This window comes from Takifugu rubripes, chromosome 2 (genome assembly GCF_901000725.2).
Source record: "Takifugu rubripes chromosome 2, fTakRub1.2, whole genome shotgun sequence".
Lineage (NCBI taxonomy): Eukaryota > Metazoa > Chordata > Actinopteri > Tetraodontiformes > Tetraodontidae > Takifugu > Takifugu rubripes.
The window spans coordinates 3,344,463-3,366,920 of record NC_042286.1 but is presented as its reverse complement, the minus strand read 5'-3'; the positions used below and the strand labels follow the sequence as shown (position 1 = coordinate 3,366,920).

Sequence of the window (22,458 nt, the reverse complement as noted above, 5' to 3'; positions counted from 1 at the left end):
TTCAAACGCCAGCCGACCCAACTTCAGAAGGAGTTCTTTATCAGCCTCAGTCAGTTCCTCTGGTCTCTGCTTTCCTCCATACTTCTGCTTCTTCCTCTTTATCTGAACCCTCAGGAAGTGTGAGTAGAGGTCAGTCAAAGTTTTGGGCAGCTCTCCTCTCTGGTCTCTGGTCATCATGTCCTCCAGAACTATAGCAGTGATCCAGCAGAAAATTGGGATCAGACACATGATGTGGAGGCTCCTGGAGGCCTTGATGTGTGAGATGATTCTCTTGGACAGATCTTCATCACTGAACCTCCTCCTGAAGTACTCCTCCTTCTGGGAGTCAGTGAAGCCTCGTACTTCTGTGATCCTGTCAACACACGAGGGAGGAATCTGATAGGCTGCTGCAGGTCTGGAGGTGATCCAGATGAGAGCTGAGGGAAGCAGGTTCCCCTGGATGAGGTTCACCAGGAGCACGTCAACTGACGATACTTGTGTGACATCAGAGATGACCTGATGCTTGTTGAAATCCAGTGAAAATCTGCTTTCATCCAGGCCATCAAAGATGAACAGAAGTTTCCAGACAGTCAGATCCTCTGCTCTGATCTTCTGTAATGTTGGATGGAAAACATGAAGCAGTGAGAGAAGACTGTGCTGCTCATCTCTGATCAAGTTCAGCTCCCTCCATGAGAGCGGAAGCACCAGACTGATGTCTTGGTTCTCCAAACCTTCTGCCCAGTCCAGACTGAACTTCTGCACTGAGAAGGTTTTTCCAACGCCGGCGACACCGTTGGTCAGAACCACTCTGATGTGTCTCTGTTGCTCAGATAAGACTTTGAAGATGTCCTGGCACTTGATTGGAGTGTCCTGAATGTTCTTCTTGGAGGTTCTCTCAAGCTGTCTCACCTCATGTTGTGTGTCCACCTCCTCACTTTGTCCCTCAGTGATGTAGAGCTCAGTGTAGATCTTGTTCATCAGGGTTCCACTTCCTGCTTCATGAGTTCCTTCAGTCACATGTTCACATCTTCTCTTCAGACTGATCTTATGTCCTTCTATCACCTCCTGCAGATCACCTCCTGAAAATAAGTAAACCAATGATTTCCATCTATAATAAATCATCAACACAACTACAAATTCATGACATCACAAGTTCAATTTTATATTGAACACTTTTACTTTGTTTGGGCTTCATTTCAGCATCTCTAGATCTGCTTCCAGATTGTGAACAAGAGGACTCTCCTGGTGGAGCTGACTGGTCCCAGTTTGATAGGATGTGCTCCTCCCTCTCACTATGAAACACATCTCTATTAGTCCTTTGATTTATAGGATGAAAGAACCTGATCAAGACTCAATATTGTTCCAGCATTTATGTCTGAATTCATCGATTATTGTTTCTAATCAACAATATTCACATTAAGTATGTAACTATATGACTGTATGAGGTTTAAGTGTTAAACATCTCCAATAATAAACTCACAACCTGCTGCTGTTAATGTGACTAACAGCTGGCACACAAACACATCATCACGCTTTAGTTTTCTTACATTTGGTCTGAACTTCTGAAGTTTATCACTCCATCTTTGGACATGTCACTCTTCAGGGACACACAGCTGGGCACTGTGGACTCTGCTCTGTCCTCGTCCATCCTGAGGAAACATCAGAAATAGTGATGAGACTGTGATGAAGGTAAATAATCTGTAGAGGTTGGAGTTAAATAATCCCAATTCACTGCATTTTTATCAAACAGGAACATTTCTAATCCATTCTGGATAACAACTGAATCAATAAATCAATTATGTATATGTATCATTTTCATGTTTTCAGAGTTTAAGATGCTTTTTTTAACTGGTCCCTGCAGTGAGAAAAGAACTGGCACCTTTTCCAGCCCCTCATCCTGTAGCACTGAATGTGCTCTAAAGTTCTTTCCAGAGCAAACGTCTCTGCACTTGCAGCAACATGTTGTAGTCATGATCCGTGAGGAGAACCGGATACAGGAAACGCCCCGACTTTGATCCCAAAAAACCAACGGTGGTCCGGCAACGACGGGGACGCTGGTCCATCGGGCCCGACAACACTGGTTTTCCACAGGCCAACATGGTGAAAGGACTGTCTTCAGCTCAGCCAATAAATTATTTGGTGCTACATAAACATACTAGTAAGGACTGTATCGTTATTTAACAACCTAACAGACTGGAAAAAGGGGTTTGGTTTCGAAAATTTTCGGAAAGACTCCATAATCCTTTTATTCTTGATGGTGTAACAGTGGAACATGTAGACGGCAGCCAGAAACTCCTGAATGCTCAGATGAACAAAGCAGTAGACTGATTTCTGGAAGATCACACTCTTTATTAGGGTTTATTAGAACCAGGAGCCTTAAAAATAGACTTTTTAATGAATTTTCATGACATGTGGTGGAACAGTGTGACAGAACAAGCTGCACAGACCTGCCATGTCTTACCCATCCGTATCTAAATGGAGAGCAGTAGCACTCTGCAATGATGGATATTGTTGGGAAACTTTAAAATATATGCCTATGAATTTTTGTGAGATGATGTTAACCCATGTAGGAGAAATTTTCAGTTTTAAAAGATTTACCACACTAAAATTAACATGGGAGTTAATGGGAGCGAACACCTGACATGTTGGTGCATCGTTTCATTTTAAAGAGCTGATGAATTTCATTTTTCACGATAGTAGAGGCTAATACCTACAAAATGATGTTTTGTATGGTTGTGAAATGTTCTAAGGCAGAGTTATGTGGTTCAGAAAACCTTACTTTAAAGGTGAGCCTTGAGGTCCAATACCGAAGTTTATAGGTTCGTCTTTGGACATGTCGCTCTTCATGGACACACAGCTGGACACTACGGACTTTTCGCTCTCTTCCTCTTCCATCACACATTCGCTCATTTTGAGTCTAAATGGTTAAGCAGGAACAGTCTGCTGACACAGAAAATAAGATTAAAGAACATGATTTTCAGGCTAGGTGTGTTGGCAGCATTGGACCCAGCCTCAGGAAAAAAGTGTGTCAATATCTCAGAAGTGATGCATCAAGTTGACACAACCCAACAGAAGTCAAGCAACCCAACATGCTTCTCTGGCATGGAATTGCTGACAAAGCCACTCATCACAGACCAATTTTCCACATTACACCTGCGCCTGGTGCCATCATTTTGGAGGCATTTTGATATTTTTCTTGACCTCTCCAAGATCCACGCGGAAATCTGACACTACATTGTTGAGCTTCGTCTTGGCTCATTTGCACACTAACAGTGACTGGAGGTTGTCAGGAGCATCAACCTGTGAATAGATTACACACAGCAAAGGGCAAAAAAACACCCAATTCTGCTCAGACTAATCTTATCTGACCACATGTACAGGACCAAAACTATGAAAACACGATGGGTTTAGGTTTCGTTTCGTTTTCTTGACTGCTTTATTCAAAACAGAACAAATTTCATAAATCCATAACAACAAATTCATATTCCACAAAGAACCAGTTGTTAAAACAATAAAATGGAGTGCCTTGATCTCTCCCTCTTTACATACTCTCCTTTTTTAAATAAAGCAGGCATGTCCAAACCCAGTCCTCGAGGGCCATAATCCAGACGGGTTTTCTATCCCACTGAATGCATTTTCAGCCTGGTAGGACAGAAAACCCGGATGGATTGTGGCCCTCGAGGACTGGGTTTGGACATGCCTGAAATAAAGGATTGTCCCCCTGGTGGAGGGGCAAAGAAAGGAGGCTAAAACTTTCGCGTTCGTGTCCCTCTTTCGGTGGATTTTTCCACTAACTGCAAATAATATTGTCGACTTATTGTGAGTATTAAAATGTGCTTCCTCAACCTCTAAAATGTTGGCTCAGGGTTAGCGGAAAACGCAGTTAGAGGAAACACGCTGCAAAGTTTGATCATGCGTCACAACATTCCCGTCGACCAGCCGCAATGTGCGTCCGAAATACGCGCACGCTCATTGCGAACACGCAGGTTATTAAGCCGCATCTCGCAGCGGAACATTGATTCGAGACGACAGCAGTGAAAGAACCAAATGCTACCTGAATATTAGAGGTAGTGATGGGACGAGCGACACTGGGGCGTCCGCACTGTGCCGAGAGCTCAAGAGTGAAACCCCGTATCGGTGCGTGTATTGCTTTAAGAAAGAATCACGTGACCCAGTGTGGAATAATTTTGATCTTGTGACTCCAAACAAGGGAAATTTTTCTGATTTTTCTCCTTTGAGCATTGTTTACTGTTATATTCAATTTTTAACGGTGGCGCATTGCACTCACTTTATCAAGTGAATGACCTGTGATACATATGATAGTCAGTGTGACGGCCCGCCCATGTGTTTTGTTTTGTTTACCCAAAGACTGGGTGGTAAGGATGGGCGGATCGATCCCGTGGTATCGATATATCGATACTCACAAGCTACTCCTTCGGTATCGATTTTCTTTTATAAATATCAATACTAACTAAAAAAAAAAAAGTGGGGGTGTATGCATCACTTTCCGCCGTTTTAGATTAGTTACTTAAATTAATATGTGCCGGGACACCCCTATATCTGGCGGCAAAAATGGCCCATGTCACGTGACAGGAGACAGCGAATGAGCATCAACGTGCAACATCGCCCGCCGAGCCGACAGTCAGCAAATGGCAGAGCCGCAATCGTCTTAAAGCAGAAAATGTGAATATGATACTTTTTCTGAACAGCAATCTGAGACTTCACTAAAGTGTGATAACATACCTCAAGTGCACTAAAGGTGTGATGGTGTCAGACATTGTTCTAGTTAATTTTCTCATGGAACAACTGTCTTATGCAGGTTTAAAGGATAAGAAAATCCTAGTAGTCAATTGACCATAATAAATTGTATATAAATGGTCTGTGTTTGTCTTGTGATTTGTCTTAAATGTAATAATATTTTGACTGACAAAAATGGCCAGTAAGAAATGAACGGTATCGGTATCGATATCGATGAAAATACAAGAAAAGGTATCGGTATTGTATCGAATCCCAAAAGTGTGGTATCGCCCACCCTTACTGGGTGGGTCGTCAGTGAGACTGGTTTCACCTGCGAGCTGGGAGGAGCCAGAGGGCATAAAAGGGGCGGTTCGCCTTTGTCTCTCTCTGGCTGGGCTGCTGCCACCATACCTCATGGCCGTCTCATCATTTTGGTTTGGGTTTCTTAATAAGCATATCCAGATAAGTTGATCTTTCTGTGTGCTGATTCCCACCTTTTGTTACAACTTTGAGCCAAGTCGTAACAGTCAGTTAAAAAGCCTTACAGTTGCTTTATTCATTTTATCTCATAACGAGATCCTGGTAAAAAAAATTGTAACTCTGAATTGTAACTCAAATTTGCTATATTTTACATACCAACTCAATTTAGCAAACAAGGAATTCCTTTACCTGCAATCATTTTATAACTACTGCAGGGGTCACTATCGGGTGACCAACACAGTATCAATACAGTGCCGACACAGTTTGTGTAGTGTGTCAATACACTCCTTGAGGTATCATCGTCCCATCACTAATTAGAGGTTTTCCATCAGGGCTCGGTCAGTCAAGATGGAGCCCGAAGTTGAGAACTTTCACTTTCGCTTCTTCTTCCTCTACACGTCACGTGTTTGTGGTTGGATCGCGTCATATTCAGCACAAGCGCCTCTCTTCAGAACAATTTGGTCCACGTTTTAACTGAAATACTGGGAAACAATTGGAGTTCGTCTGACAGATGTTCGTTTTTGGGTGCGGAATCAAACTGTGTCAACTTTTTGATCTATAGGATCCCCTCTGGTTCAAAGTGTCCCCTATAGGATATTGACAGTACTGACCTTTTGGGGGCTGCACACACCTCTTAATGGTGACGGCACCAACGGAGCTGATCCAGTTGTCATCAGCTGGCCAGTCTGACTACAGCTCATTAGGGGAAATTTGCTTCTCTGGAGGAGAAGCTTTCAAAACTTGGCGGGCTGGGGGGAAAATGACTGTAATTTTGAAATCAGCGTGCCAATTTTATTTTTAATCCGAAGAATTAAATAAAAAAACCTCAAAAGGATATTTTCAAATTGTTCCCCAGTGTAACTTCGCCTGAAATTGTGGATTCCAGAATATCACCATTAAATCCATTTAATCACTTAATAGCTGTGGAATTTGAGCCATGAGAAAAATATCTCTCCATCATGATTTCCAGAATTTTTCATCAATATCTGAGATTCTTCGAAAGCTTCGCTGGTGTTGGATTTTTATTGCTTCTGCTTCATTTTCAGGCGCAGTTCTTTTATTTTCAGATCAAATCAAATCATCTTTATTTGTAATGTCTGTTTAGTCAAACTTGCTGCTATGCAGAATCCCAGGGCCTGATCCCTAACAATCAACAGGAAAATCTCCCCTTTAACAGGAAGAAACCTTGAGCAGGACCAGGCTCATATGGGGGGTGGGCTCCTGTTGATGGGGGGAACTTTCTTTTATAGCTATGGATAGAACACCATCTTGTGTTTTAAGAAATTCATTTATACTGTAAACAAATTAAAGTGCAGAGATGTGTGCAGCACAAATTTAGTTTTGACCAACAGTAAAAATTTCTGTTATTTTTCAAACAAATTCTGGTGCTTCAATAAATTTTAATAAAGTTTGCCTATTAAAGCACCAGCGAGAAAGCACCTGCCAGCCTGCGTGCGCCCCCTTGAGGTGAGGCAGAGTACTGTGCTGTGAAATATCGCGAATTGCATTTTATGTTATTGCTATTTTAATAAAAGTAGAGTAGTTTCGTAGGTAATACGAGAAGGATTAAAATGTGGGAAAGTGGAGTGTGGGAACGGATCTGTATGTGAGCGTGTTAGTAAGAAGGAGGACCAAACAATAATGTGATATCTGCTTACTTACTATTTATGTATACTGTATACTGTATATATGTCTTATTTTATTTTATTTATCTTATTCTAGTGTTGTCTTCTTTATGTCGCAGCGTCACACCAAGACAAATTCCTAGCTCGTGTAATACTGTGCATTACATGAACAATGGCAATAAATCTGATTCTGATTCTGCTTAGGTTAGGGTCCTCAGGCCTGTGCACCTGTGCGTAGGCTGAGAACCACTCCAATATGGTCAAAACATGAGCAATGTGACTCGGCGAGCATAAACGTCCTCCTGCCTGTGTGAGAAATGTAGCTGATGCAGTCTGTGTAACTCAGATACGCCTCCTGCTGTGTAATCATGCCTGTTTTAATAAAAGAGACATCGCTGGGGAGGAGGAGGAGAGTCTCCGGGACGACGCGGCAGAGTTCGTGTCTGATTTCGACGGCAACTGCCTGCCTCACCTGCTGACTTTTCTCTGCACTTTATTGGGCGGTCAGCAGGAATAGTTCTCTCACACGTGCATAAAAGACATTACACAGACTGCAGAAAGTCATGGTGAGAGAGTTGCTCTAATCAGAATAATTGGGAATTCACGCAATCTGATTGGCTTTTAGCGGAGGTACCGTAATTTCACGACCACATGGCGCACTTAAGTCTTAAATTTTCTCCAACCTGGACGGGGCGCCTTATACTGCGGTGCGCATTCAGAACTGAAGAAACCTTCTGGACAGAAGGCGAAACGTCTTCAAAAGAGAATAAAAAACCGTCCAGTTGACACAGAAAACTACCTTGGATAACTATGGCCTGGATGATTGAGAATCTACACAGACAAAATCTGTAAATGCTTTTCGACTTGCCTGTTTTCACAAAATTGCTAAATTGCTACATACATTGCTAAATACACGCTAGCATGCATGTTGTAAGCTATCGTACCGGTATGTTTTACCATGCCCGCGCCCTATAATCCGGTGCGCCTGATGTATGTGTTAAATACAGAAATAGCACCCGTAACTGAGGCTGCACCTTTTAATACGGTGCGCCCTATGGTCGCGAAAATACGGTATACAGTATAGAACATAGGGCACATTTGTGCATGATATCACTCCGCGTCTGCGCAACGACAACAACCTCCTATCTTTAATATTGCTGCGCCAACTGGTGGTCTTTTGGGTTGAGGATAACGGTGATCTATATGTACCTATATGTCGCTATAGCGTCATTGGCCTCCACTCCAGCCACTCCTGGTAGTTCCTCAAAAACACTGAGTTTTTAGTGGATGCACAATCTGTTCAAAGTTCTTGCAACAAAAATATAGTCCCTAATTAGGTTGTTTTGTTATCACACGACCCCGTCCCCATTATCTTAAGAGAATATAAAAGAATGAGTGGAGACAGAAGAGATAATGAGACGTTTTTGGCATGTGTCGCTCTTGATTTTGTGTTTATTTTTGCAGTAAACTTAAAGGAGGCCTTTTCATTTTATTGATTCCATTTAAGCTGATATTCCATTCTTGACATCTTAAAATTTACAGTATTCATGGGAGTTTTATTTGGTCATTTTGCTTCTTTTCATTTACTATTTCCCACATTTATTAGTTGTTTTTATTAGATTGCAATAAATCATTTAACATTTAACAGACTGACTAAAGTCAAATGACCTGCGGTTCCCACCGATAGCAGTCATTCTGATGGGTTTTTGCTGGTTGCAGCTGAAATATTCCAATGCTCCATGTCACAGATACAGTAAATACTAAACCCTAAAGATTCTGAAGGCATTATGTAAAATAGTAACGTATACGGTAAGTCTGATTTAGTGGGCTGGCTTAAACGTTTGACCCAGCCTACATTTAGCCACGCCCCGATCCGCACGCTGCAGTCAGGGCTATTTTGATTTGTTGGTCCTCCAGTATCCCACAATGCACCACTGCGGTCCTCCGTGTCCACGTCAAACCTGACAGCCATCGCCGCCGCCGAGCAGCTGATATCATGGCTGCAGTTGAGGTGGCACTTTCTGGACTCTGTGTCGTTTAGCTCGGTTACCTTTGCTGGGAGAAAACCCAACGTTTACTGAAGAGGACGCCGTGAAAAAAAGACCGCTTCGACCTATCGAGTGTGTGTTTCGGATACAAGGTCCGTCGGCTCACTTGACTTAATGAGAATTCCACCGTCGTTAGCAGATTTCGGGAGAACATGAGCTCGTCAGACTGAAAAAACAACTTTTCCCCCGAAGCTCCGAGCGTATTTTAAAATAAGGCAGGTGTCCGATGCGCTTACTGACCGAGGTGAGTCTGTGGGGCCAAAGCTAGGCTAACCTGCTCGCATCAGTCCGGCCCCGCTTTGTTTTGGTGGCGCCCTCCGTAAACATGTCATCGTGGCTCGGTGGACTCGGCTCCGGCCTCGGCCAGTCTCTGGGACAGGTCGGTGGGAGTCTGTCCTCTTTCACAGGACAAATCTCCACCTTTACCAAAGATATGCTACTGGAGGGTGTAGAAGAAGTGGGAGGTAAGTTTGTCCTTATTAAGTTTCTCTCACGGTCACTTTAGTGACAGATGTCTTCATGTTCTTGATGATAAAAGATGTATTTTCCCTGGTTATACTTAATGTAAATATGCTTGGTTTTTGTAAACTTGTAAAAGTCAAAGACGTTAATATTGTAGGAACATAATTCGGTTTATTTAGGAATCCTAACGATAGATGTGTATAGAAACTGATGACTGACGCAGCAAATAACTGAACTGTCTCACTTTATGTGCCAATAATTTTAATCAGATTCAAGCAAATAAAGTAAATAAGTTCCTTTAACGGTGTGTTTATTCCACATAATAAATATAAACAAAAATGAAGATAATTTGGTTGTAAACCTGAATTTTAAATTGGATTTCTACCACAGACCTACTGTCTATTTAGTAAAAGACTTTAGAAACCTAAAGTAAACATGCTGTAAATTTCAGACGTTAAAGGAGCGATAGGCAAGTTTGTGGCCAAAGTGGTATCTCCCCACCAGATTACAGGTTGTCAGGTTGCTGGATCGAGCAGGAACATGTACGTTTGACCGATGTACCGTCTCAGTTCTGGTTCACGTTGCCATCATGGCCGTGCAAATGTTGGAAGGTTTTCCACAGTGTCTCAGCATTACGCCAGCGACCCATCTCGGCTCACGTATTTCTAATGTTCCAATGGCAAATCTCTGTTTTTATTCCTAATAAAATGTATTTCCTGGTCAATCTGATGACCCTCCTGCATACGTGCTAGTGTATTATGAACAGACATCAGTGGCACAAGAGAGCATAGCAAAAAAGTAAACCTCATTTGTTAGTGATATTAGTATTTGAATTTGAAATTAGCATCATTTCATAATGTCTGGTGACATATCAGGACCATTAAAGACTTCTTTAATAGATCTCTTAAATAGATCTCCTTCAATTCCAGTGTTGTAACGTGGGATGGAAGCTGTGGGCTTGGGTGACTAAATCTCTATACCACTAGTCTGTAGCAACTACACAATAAGTGCTAAAACATTGACTCAATGTGAACTTTAGCCTTAGGTCTCCAACTCACAAGTAAAGTTAAAATGCAAAAGTCTGAATTGGGGCACAGTCAGAGGAGAAGCTGCCTGAATATCTGGCCTCCATTACTCCCATATTACTGACATTCCTGGGGATAAGAAAGTGACTTTAAAAGATATTGGCCAGAGGGATTATATTAGGCCTGAATGGATTTGTGAGCTGAGTCCAGCTCTGAGAATCTCTAAAAGCTGCTGAACAATCCATTTGAATGTCACATGAGCAAAGATAAACTGGTCTGAATGAGGATGTATGACTAAGACACAGAATGAGAAAAGTCAACAACTTTAAATGCTGCTGGATTTTATTCTAATGTAGTCTTTACTGTAGAAACACAAATTTAATATCATTTAATTATTCTTGAGCTTTATTACGTGCCCATTCCTGCTAAATTGGAAATCATCATTACCCTTTCGTCCATAAATGCAGATGCTGCTACAGAGCTGCAGGTGTCTAATTCCAGGCTGGCCCAAGTTGAAGCTGCATTTGCTGCTCAGAAATCAGAGGTGAGACACGTCGCACTCAAAGACAGGCACTGAATTGCTGTGAATTATTTGCCTTTTAGCAGGAGAGCATCATACAGTCTCCATAATCCTTTTACCATTAAACCACCACCCTGTTATTTTTCTTAAGAAAACCTCCATCATCTGGCCTAATCCTGCTACATAGTTTTTAAAGCCATTTGGAAATCAAGCCTAATACATAGGATAAAACCAAAGTCATTTTTCAAACATTAGGATGTGTTTCATGTGTTTCTTTATCGTTTTCCGTTGCAGTATGAAAGATTAAAAAAGATCCACGCAGAGCTGGAGGAGAAACTGGAGGCATCAGAGATCCAAATTAAGAGTCAGTCCTCTGAGTACAGAGCCCTCCTGCAACAGAAAGATGTGTGTTATATGTTTATTTATTAGGAATATATATGCAAATCACATCCCAGTTGTAAAAATGAATCTCATTTGCAAAATCTTGCAGGTGGAGATCAGTCACCTGAAGGCTCGACAGGGTGGACTACAGGAGGAAATCCACAAGCTGCAGCATTCGGCTCAGTCAGCTTCCGTCAGTCCCAGTTTGCTGCCTGTCAGTACGACTTCCTCGACCACGTCCTCCTCCTCCACCTTCCTGTCGAGGCCCATAGGGTCCCATCAGGACTTCCACAGGGATGAAATGGACCTCAGCGATGTTCTCTGGTCCCAGCAGCAGATCAACCGGCTGTCGACAGAGGTCACACGTCTGGAGGCAGAGGCGGCTCACTGGAGGAGGATGTCGCAGGTATTTAGGTTTAGGATTAGGAAAAAAAAAAGTTCTGGGAGTTAAAGCCAGAACTTTGTCTGTCCTGGTGGTTGAATTAGCTTAACACAAAGGTAGACACAAAATAACTAGATATGTTGTCCATAAGATAATGTGTCTTAATATTATAAGCCCTAATTTATAACCTGATTGTATCGTATGTATCAAGAGACACGTAATGAGAGAAGGTTTGCAACTTAAGTATCTTAATTATTAAGATTTCTTTAATATCATATTCAGAAAACAAGTCTTTTAAGCTAATTTCTTTTATTTTGACTTGTTTTAGACATCAAGTGCAGGAGCTGGCAACTGTGACCAGGGTGAGATTCTCAAACTTCAAAGAACAATAAAGGTGATTTTTGGTTTTACATCCGTGTGGAAGCTACTGTGATTAGTCCTGCTTAGACACAAAGCTTGACGATATCGCGCTTTTGGCAACAGGAGCTGCGAGAAGACATGGGTCGCGAGGTGGATGAACATCAGCACGAACTGGCTGCTCTGCAGGACGCCCAGCGGCAGAAGATGGCCGACATTTCACGACGTCACAGAGAAGAGTTAGCAGAGTATGAGGAGAGGATTGAAGAGCTGGAGGAGCAGATTCGAAGCGGTTAGTTGAACTATTTAAAAAAACTGAAGCAATCTTTGCTTTAATGGAAATAGTTTTTTTTCTCTAAAACTCAGCTTCATGTGTTTTGTCTCCAGCTGGCGGTCCAGTCACTCCTCCCCCAGATGCCTCAGAGGTTGCTGAACTTCAGAAAACACTAATCTCACTACGGAACACCGCAGATGAGCGGGAGAAGCAGCTGGCTGAGCTTTCAGCCAGTCTGGAGGAGGCAAAGCAGAAAGAGTTGTCACTGCTCCTGGAGAAAGATGAGGTCCAGGAACAGAATGGCGTGCTGCTGGAGAATTACACCCGACTGCAGGCCTCTGTGACAGAGCTTCAGACACGGGTGCAAGAACAGGAAGAGAAATCTCTGCAAAAAGCCCAACTAGACCACGAGATCCAGGAGCTACGGAAATGCCTCGAAGGTATCATTATTGGTTTTGACTGAAATTGAATTCATGTTTTACCGCATGTTTGATTTTCATTTCTATAGAACTCAAATCTCTGTTTTCTAGATTTAGAAAAAGAAAACGCAAGACTGACCAGCCTTTCTTCAGTAAGTGTGAACCCAGTTCTAAATCATTATTATCATCTACAGTTTATGTGTTTGCTGTGTTTTAATGCCTTTAATGACTTTAACAATTGGTGATTAGGCCGAGCCAAAGGAAGAGGTTGAGCATGCGGACATCTTAGAACTGAACACCATTATTGGGAAACTGAGACAAGAAAAAGAAGCCCTGGAACAGGAAAAGGTTTGCAAATGTCTGTGTAATGGAACGTCAAGAGTTTGGTTGATAGCTCTTAATTTATTGTCCTCCTTTTACAGCTAAACCTCCAACAAGAGCTGCAGGTGGCTCAGGAACAGATGGTAAGCAATGATGACGCTGTGCATGATCAGTCAGAGGCCATTGATGACCTGAAAGAAGAGCTGGAGCAGAGACGGAAAGTTCTGAGAAATATTGAAGAGGAACGAGACACACTGATGTCAGAGCTGGAGGAGCTTGATCGACAAAACCAGGAAGCAACACAGGTCTGATTGATCTTCATAAATATTAGCAAATATTCTTTTTATCAGAACATAACTTTAAGCCAAATGCATTTAACTTACTTTTTCTTGCATTTAGCACATGGTTTCTGTAAAAGAGCAGCTCTCTGGTCAGCTAAAAAAGGCAGAGGCAGAAGTACTGAGTCTGACTTCAGACCTTAACACCACTAAAGAAAAGAACGAAGAACTGAGTCAGGAACTGGAGACCCAAAGAGAAAAGGTGAGCCAGAGCGCTTTCACCCTTAACGACCTGCATATGAACAAAAAGCAGTTGGAAGACGCAGCGAAGGAGCTCAAAGATAAACTGAGACAAGCGGCGGAGCAGAACCGGGAGGCACGGCGAGAAATCTCTGAGCTGAAGAAGAATTTGGAGAAGAGGGAGGATGAGCTGTCTCTTGCCAGAGCGCAGCTAGTTCACCAAGTTGAAAAAGGAACTGAAACACAGGAAATTGAAGAGAAATTGGCAGAGAAGGAACGAGAGTTAACAAACCTCAGGAAAGAATTGGATGAGGTGAGGAGTTCTCTTGAGAAGATCGTGTCTGAGGACTATGAGTTAAAGATGGAGAACAGAAATCTGAAGGCAAAGTGTGAGCAGGCCTCGGGTAAAGATGAAGATGTAACCAAGATGAAGGAGAGTCAGGTAGCCCTGAACAGGACACTTCGGGAGAGGGACACCCGAATCGATGCTTTGAGACTGGAGAAGAACCAGCTGGAGGATGAATTGAGGCATACAGAGAGCGCCCTTACAAAACAGGCAAAACAGTACCAGCAGACCATCGAGGACTTGACACGAGCTCGCTCCTTGGATGCTTCTGCTTTACAGACAGAGCACGAGCGGGCCATCCGACTCATCCAGGAGAAGGACCTGGAAATAGGTCAGCTGAAGAGAGACGTGGAGCAACTGGCATCCGACCACAGAGACACTAATGAAATGCTTTCAATCACGGTGGCAGGGCAGAAGCAGCTGACTGATCTTCTACAGGAGAAAGACGCCTTCATGGACACTTTAAAACAAAACGCTTCAGACGTGCAGACGGAGATGGAGAACACAATCGCAGCGAGGACGAAAGAAGTGGAGGCCTTCAGGCAGGTGTTGGATGAGAAGGATAAACAGCTGGGGGTAATGAAAGAGGAGAACAGTCATCTAAAAGAAGAGATCGACCGGGTCAGGGATCAGCAGAGCAAACCTCAAACTCTGGCCGAGCCCAGGACGTTAGACATCATCACGGAGCTGGAGACGGAGATTACCCAGCTCAAGTCTTCCAGGAGCACCATGGACGAGGAGGTCCGGACTCTGCGGAGAAGTGTGGAGGAGCTGCAGGCCTCCCTCCTCCTGTCGCAACAGTCTGTCCAGCTTCAACAAAGTGAGCTTGAACAGGCTAATGCTCGCCATCAGCAGACGACACTCAACTACGACAGGCTGATCCACGTCAAAGATGAGGAGATGTCCCACCTCCAGCAGATGCTGGAGCAGCTCGGTGTGAGTCGAGCCCTCGCAGACTCCTCCCCGCTGCAGGGAGAGGTGATTCTGCAGGAGAAAACCCAGACTCTCAGTCAGGAGATGGGTAATGAAAAATACGACCTGTCTAAAGTAGAAATAGAAAAACTGTTGCGAGGCATTCAGGAGAAAGAGACTGAGATCAGCCAGCTGAACGAGAAGAACCTCTCACTAACCAAACAGCTGGATCAGCTGGTGGTGTCACGTGATGAGGTCGGTAAACTGTCCCAGATGATCATGCAAAAGGATATAGAAATCCAGGCGCTACATGCAAGAGTGTCCATGGGGGAACACAGCCAGGACGTGCTGATCCTGCAGCAGCACCTGCAGGCTTACGCTGTGGAGAGAGAACAAGTTCTTGCTGTGCTGAACGAGAAGACCAGAGAAAACAGCCAGCTTCGCTCCGACCATCACCGGCTCATGGACATGATGGCAGGAAAGGAGGCGTCCCTGCTGAAACTTCAGCAGGAGAACCAGCGCCTCTCCAGCATGAGCGATCCCTCAGGAAGCCAAGAGATGTTCAAGGAGACCATTCAGAACTTGTCCCGCATCATCAGAGAGAAGGACATAGAGATCGATGCATTGACCCAGAAGTGCCAAACCCTCGTGACCGTCCTGCAGAGTTCTGGAGGAGAGTCAACCGCCGGCTCTGGAGGAGTCAGCAGCAACCAGTTTGAGGAGCTGCTACAGGAGAGGGACACTTTGAAGCAGCAGGTGAAGAAGATGGAGGAGTGGAAGCAGCAGGTAATCACCACAGTCAAGAACATGCAGCACGAGTCTGCCCAGCTGCAGGAGGAGCTGATCAACCTGCAGGGTCAGATGTCTGCTGACAGTGACTGTAGCTCCAAGCTGATGGTGGACTACACTCGGCTGATCCAGAGCTACGAGCAGAAGGAAAGGAGACTCGGAAGTCTGAGTCAGGAATTGGCGCAGGTCCAACAGACCATCACTCAGCTTAGGAGCACCAAAGAAGTCCTGTTGGGAAAACTAGACAATGTAGGACAGACGCCCGAATCCATACCATCCCAGTCTGGCGGACCTTCTCTGATGGCCGATCCTGTAGACCAACAGGCCCCACCAACGGGGAACAATGAGGCGCTGCAGGAAGTGATCATGCAGTTGCGGAATCAGTTGGCTGAGAAGGAGAACACAATCAGGACTATTCAGGAGAACAACCACAGGCTCTCCAACTCTGCGTCTGCCTCAGAGTGTGAGCACAGAACTCAGGCTGAGGAGACGTGCAAGGTCAAGGAGAGGTTGGATGCCCTCCAGAAGACTGCAAGGGAGAAAGACCTGCTCATCAAGACAAAGAGCGACCAGCTAAGTCAGATCAGCGAAGCCCTGCGTAACCGTGACAACGACAATGAGGTGCTCAAGCAGGCCGTGACAAACCTGAAAGAGCGTGCTCTTATTCTGGAAATGGACGGGAGGAAGCTGAAGGAGGAGAATGACCTGATCGTCGCACGCTCTCGAGAGAAAGAGTCTGAGTTTAGAGCGCTGCAGGAAACCAACATGCAGGTTTCCCTCCTCCTGAGAGAGAAGGAGTTCGAGCTGAGCGCAATCAGCGAGAAGGCTGCAACTGTCGAGAAGATGCTGAAGGATAGAGAACAGGTCAGCTGACATTAGCTTCTCTTTCCAAATGAAAAATGACTCTAGCATAAAACTGCATATCTTCAGTACAATATCAATGATATATGGTGTGATGCAGGGTAAGTCCGGTGAGCTGAATCAACTCCTGAATGAAATGAAGTCCATGCAGGAGAAAGCTGTGTTGTTCCAGCAGGAGAGAGATCAGGTGATGATGGCTCTCAAGCAGAAACAAATGGAGACCACAGCACTACAAACAGAGGTGAGAGGACACAATGAGTGCGTATCCTCGCATATAGATCCTGACTTTGCTGTTTTCTGACACTATTGGATGTTTACTCCCTTACTGTGCCACTGTCGGTGAGGCTCATGGGTGTTTTTCTTCCCAGCTTCAGCATATGAGGGATAAGGAGCAGCGGCTGAACCTGGAGCTAGAGCGGTTGCGTAACCATCTCTTGGAGATAGAAGATTCATACACGAGAGAAGCCCTCGCTGCCGAGGACAGGGAGACCGAGTTACGCAGGAGGGTGGCGCTGCTGGACAACAAACTGGCAACCTCTTCCAATGCTGTTGAAAATGCCAGGTTAGTCCTGCTTCAATAAATCGTCTTCTAACCTCCATTAAGTGGATTTAAAAACAAAGCGATCTTCATTCATGTAGTGATTAAAGGTTATCTAAGAAATTAAATGAATTTTTCCTGTTTGGGCTTGTAGCCAACAGGCCAGCATGCAGGTGGAGTCTCTGCAGGAGCAGCTGATGGGAGTGATGAAGCAGCGGGACGATGCACTGGCTCATCTCAGAACGTCTCAGGAGCAGGTCAACCAGTACGCAGTGTCACTCTCCAACCTGCAAATGGTGCTAGAGCAGTTCCAACAAGGCGAGTATTGCCGCTTCAGATGATTATTGTAGCAGAGTGCCAGTAAAGTCACTTTTATTCTGTAATGATTTTGGTCTGTTATCAGAGGAGAAAGTCATGTACACCGCAGAACTGGAGAGGCACAAGAAGGAGAAGGAGGAGTGGAAAAGAAAAGCTCAGCGGTTGGAGGACCAAGCTTCAGCCCTTCAGGTGGCTGACCAGAGAACCATTCGGACTCTCATCCACTGAGCAACAGGAGTCGTGGTGATAAACTCTCTCCTCTCTGGCAGATCAACCTTGACGAAGCTAACGCTGCTCTCGATTCGGCTTCTCGCCTCACCGATCAGCTCGACCTAAAGGACGAGCAAATCGAAGTGCTGAAGAATCAAGGTGAGTAGCAGAGCCAGGTTCCTTTGCCTTCCACTGTTTCTCTATTTGCTCCAATGATCAAGGTGTTTTCTTTCCTCTACCGCCCACACACTTTGTTATTCTATCTGTAGGTTTTCCACTGAGTCTATTATTAGTCTGTTCTCTGTGAGCGTGATGCTGGCTTTTATTTAATGATAATACAAACAGGACGGTAACTTTCTGACTGTTTCAGTGGATATGAGACAGGAGATGTTGGAGGAGGCACAGAGGAAGCTCATGAATCTTCTGAACAGCACAGAAGGGAAAATAGACAAGTAAGTGTGTTCCTGCCCCGTTTGCATTATGCTAAAGTGTTTCTTTAAGACTTCATGTTAAAGGGAATTGGGGTCTTTTAAAATGATTAATGGTTGATGCATATTGTCCTTTTTCCAGAGTCTTGATGCGAAACCTGTTTTTGGGATACTTCCATACTCCTAAAAACAAACGTGGCGATGTGTTGAAGCTCATGGGAGGTGTTCTGGGACTGAACAGGGAAGACATTGATAAGGTGAGTTGTATTTCATCCCTGGTGACAGAAGTTTCCCCTTTAGGACTTTTGAGATATTTGTTTAATCCAATTTATTTTGAAGGTGTCGTTGAGAGAGCTAATATCAATGAAGTTTAATCCTCCTTTTTCTTGTGAATTTAAAACAACAGATTTTATCTTTCCTTAAAGTAATAATTCAGCATCTTGCCTTTTTATAGACAGATCTCTTGGTAGAACAGTTACCACTTGCAGCAGTTCATGTTTATTTCTGTTAAGAGAGGAGTGAATCTGAGCAGCATCCTTTAGAAACGAGACTATCTACTGCCAGATGACTGATTATAATGTCTGTTTTCTGCATTAATGCCTTTAATACAACTGTTTTTAATGTGAACATGAATGAGACCTAGAAAGCTTGGGAATAAGCCTAATCAAACCTCATAAAGCATAATTAACTCAGGCCTTGTAGACCTCAATCCAATAATTCCAAAGACTATTACCCAACACTCCTGAAGGCAAACGGATATGGGGGGACGAGCATGACTGAGGTTCCACAACGTAATTTATGTCATTCCATTCATGTCAACGGTGGACAAGTGTCCCAAGAAACCTGCCAACTCTCAGTGGAGACGCTCGGTCCTTCTGCTGCTGCATTCGGTGTTTCCTGCCTGAACTCTAATCCATCCACTAGAGATATGGGAGCCTCACCGCTGACTCCTGATTAAGGAGTGTGAGCGATAGTGAAGGACGAAGCCACTGGTTTGTTTGGGGCTGTCGACAGCCCAGAATTTAGACCAGCGAGGAACACCGAGTATGTTTAGAACCTGCTGGTATCTATGGAGCTTTCAGTCACCGTCTGTTGGCAGATGTTGGAGGAGGACGGACGGCACGGCGTGACTGGATGGGTGTCGAGCTGGCTGGGAGGCAGAGGAGCTCAGAGTGTCCCCAACACTCCCCAGAGACCCACCAGTGGCCAAGCACTCAACTCTGTAAGCACCACAGGGTTTTTCAATTAAAATTTCATGTACTGTTTCATATGAAAAAAGGTCATAGGTCATTTTGTTAACACGCGTGTTGAGCTACAAAGACTGATGCATGGAGATAAATAGAGTTTTTACCAGGATGCAGCTCCAAAGTGTCAGGAAATACAGTAGAATTCCCCGCTCAGACCTGTAGCCTTTGTTGTTGTTACAGTCCTTCTCGGAGATGTTTGTGAAGTTCCTGGAAATCGAGTCGAACCCGACCCTTCCTGCCCCCAAGCTTTTGGTCCATGACATCAAGTCTCTGAGCGCTCCACCTTCCAGAAGAACAGGCAGTGGTGTTTCCAGCTCTGCTGCAGGTCAACAAGCATCAGCGGTTCTTTGCATCGTTATGGGACGTGTCATTTCTTTGATACAAACACATTGCTTTAACTTCTGTCCTCACAGGAGTTGCAGCAGTTGGAAAGAGACCCAGCGAGTCCAATCCTTTCCTGGCCCCGCGCTCCGACGCAGTGCCCCTGGTGGCTCCTCCCACCTCAGGTGGCCACCTGCTGATGAAGCCCATCTCCGACTCCCTGCCCACATTCACGCCCGTGCCGGTGTCGGCCGAGGCCAGCGCCGGAGCCGTGCTCAAAGACTTGTTAAATCAGTGACCGGTGGCCTGAATGAGACGAGCCCAGACAGAAATGAACCACCATTTTATTTCACATCCTCTGCTTTGCAAGAGGATTTACTCTCCCACTCCTTTCCTATGCAACAATCTCCCTTTACACAGGCGTGTGTTACCCACCTCGCCACAGTCAGTAAAACAGACCAGAGTAGTGGAAACATTTCCATTTTCCATGCTGAGCTTAACCTACTCGGAGCTCTGCCCTCTGCTCAGTTTGTATCCATCAGACCAGAACACAAGTGACCTTGCAGACTTGGTGCGTGTGAGCGGAGTCGACCATAGCCTCTCTGTCCATTGCTTTGATCCTTTTCTACTTTGATTTCTTCGTCTCGTGTGTCTTTTCATCCTCCGGTCAGTGGTTGCTGATCTGGGACATGTGGTCCCGTACGTCTGTTAAGTCTACAAAGTCCATTACTTTTGCTAAATCTTGTCTTTTTTTAGACACCCAGGCTGGGATATGCAACAAACCTTGTAATTAAGGTTGGATTTTGGGACTAGTACTAAGTGATAGGGTTGTAAACTTGGGTGTTTTTTACTATTTATCGGCACAAAAAAGTGTTGTAGCGCAAGTGCCTGCATTTGGATGCATATTATGTATAATCAGGATGTAAATGGTTAATATAATCTTATATTTACAGACAGTAAAAACCTGTCTAGCTGTAACTGATCACTTGTAAAGTCAGCCAGCACAGAAGGAATGTTACAGGATCTCTTCAGGTGTACTGAAAAAAAAAATGTACAAACTGTAAATTCTTATTGTATAAGTTTTTTTTGTAGATGTCAAAAATTTGGGGTGGGAAGGAATATGAATATCTGGAATTTGGATGAGGTGTATCCATTGTTAATATGTGCATTTCCAAATCAAATAAAGGTATTGAGGAGCACTTTGTGAATTGTCCTTCTTCTGGGGCACCAGATGTGTCTGCCACTGTGAGGCCATGCTCTCTGCTTTAGAACCTCAGCAGAAGAGCCCTTTTGGGTGCACTGTGCCTTTTTTCCCTTCTGGAGAGCAACAGTTTGACAGGAGGAGCACTCAGGCTGGAGAAAGCCAGAACCAGCAAACTGACAGAAACCTGCAGATGGATCATATTTCTGTACCTTATGGCTTTGGCTTATGGCAGTGACGATAAAATGCCAGCAAAAATTAGACAACCCTGTTTGCAATATGAGAAATAGTGTGACTAGAATAATGACTGCAACTACAGTACTGACTATAATCTTTCTCAAAGAGGGAAGTTGTAAGTGTAATCTTAAAGGACTCGAGAGAGATGAATGGACAGACAAAACACTCACGTGCATTTTATTTTTATTTACCGGTATTTACCTTTATCTTTTGTGTATTTACCCACTGAGGGATCACAGTACTTATTAAAGTTATAATGATATTAGAGCTTCAGGTCATGGACTGGTTTCTATACTGGTTCTACTGGACATCAGTACTGATACAGTTGATCACTGCATCTTGTCTCATTGTGAGGAATCTTGGAGTAACTTTTGATCACAATCTGTCCTTCAACTCACACATCAAAATTGTCTCTAGAAATGCCTTTTTTCACCTGAGAAACATCACAAAGATCAGGAAGCTACTGACGCGGCATGATGCTGAAAAGTTAATTCATGCATTTGTTACTTCCAGGCTGGACTACTGTAATTCTTTATTATCAGGGTGTCCAAACAACTCTTTAAGAAGCCTCCAGCTGATCCAAAATGCTGCAGCCAGAGTTCTGACAGGTATTGACAAAAGAGATCACATTACTCCTGTAATGGCGTCGCTTCATTGGCTGCCCGTTAAATTTAGAATAATTTTTAAAACCCTTCATTTGACCTACAAGGTCCTCAGAGGCCTAGCTCCATCCTACCTGGAGGAGCTAGTGACACCTTACCAGCCCAATAGACCGCTCCGCTCTCAGAATGCTGGTCTACTTGTGGTTCCCAGAGTTTCTAGGAGTAGAATGGGGGCTGAGGATTTAGCTACCAGGCCCCCCTGCTGTGGAACCAGCTCCCCGTCCAGGTATGGGAGGCTGACTCCACCTCTACTTTTAAGATCAAACTTAAAACCTCCCTCTTTGAAAAAGCTTATTGTTACTAATTCAGTAGTTCCAGTTACTATCATAGACAGACAAACTATCATACTTAGGGGGTCGTCTAATCATTAGGTTAACATCTTAGTTATGCTGCTATAGGCCGAGGCTGCCGGGGTCCGGAAACATGATCACCTGACAGGCCTCTGTCACCCCACTGGGTCATGGTCTACACTGACCTGCTGACCTCTGACCCCTGACCCTGCTGACCTCCTCAACTCCAACAGCTTGTTATAATCAATGTACTTGCTTTATCTATGCCTATTCCTATCTTCTACCTGTCCTCTGCTCCCCTCCCCTCCTCTCTGCTGACCTCTGACCCCCCCACTCAGCTATTGCAGCTAGAGAGCTCAGTTTGATTAATGTTATTCTATGATGGCAGGTAAGTAGGGAGGAATGTCCCCCAAAAGTGCACCGTGCGGACCTAGCAGGCCCAAATGCTTAGTGAGGGTCTGTTGGGAACGCTTGGTGGAGGAACCCGTCAAGCTGGTCTTCAAATCCCACCTCCTACAGAGCTTTGATCGTGTTCCGAGGGTGGTAGGGGACATTGAGTCTGAAGGGGCC

At 44.3% G+C, this 22,458-nt stretch overlaps 1 protein-coding gene and 1 long non-coding RNA gene across 2 annotated transcripts; one reads left to right on the top strand and one right to left on the bottom strand.

The window, feature by feature from the left end:
* Nucleotides 1–1,568: 1,568 nt before the first annotated feature.
* On the bottom strand, nt 1,569–4,063 carry LOC115247701 (uncharacterized). Its single transcript, XR_003886799.1, has 3 exons — nt 4,034–4,063; nt 2,759–2,919; nt 1,569–1,628 (listed from the first exon to the last, which is right to left on the bottom strand). It is a non-coding gene; the product is annotated as an uncharacterized lncRNA (long non-coding RNA).
* A 4,690-nt stretch (nt 4,064–8,753) lies between these two features.
* On the top strand, nt 8,754–20,697 carry trip11 (thyroid hormone receptor interactor 11). Its single transcript, XM_029829105.1, has 21 exons — nt 8,754–9,333; nt 10,824–10,900; nt 11,171–11,281; nt 11,367–11,663; nt 11,968–12,033; nt 12,123–12,288; nt 12,384–12,710; nt 12,801–12,841; nt 12,939–13,037; nt 13,112–13,315; nt 13,410–16,439; nt 16,537–16,677; nt 16,805–16,998; nt 17,129–17,292; nt 17,378–17,481; nt 17,562–17,661; nt 17,873–17,954; nt 18,073–18,187; nt 19,030–19,152; nt 19,358–19,502; nt 19,591–20,697. Exons 1-21 carry the CDS (start codon nt 9,195–9,197, stop codon nt 19,794–19,796), a joined length of 5,931 nt encoding a protein of 1,976 aa, XP_029684965.1. The 5' UTR covers nt 8,754–9,194; the 3' UTR covers nt 19,797–20,697.
* Nucleotides 20,698–22,458: the final 1,761 nt, after the last annotated feature.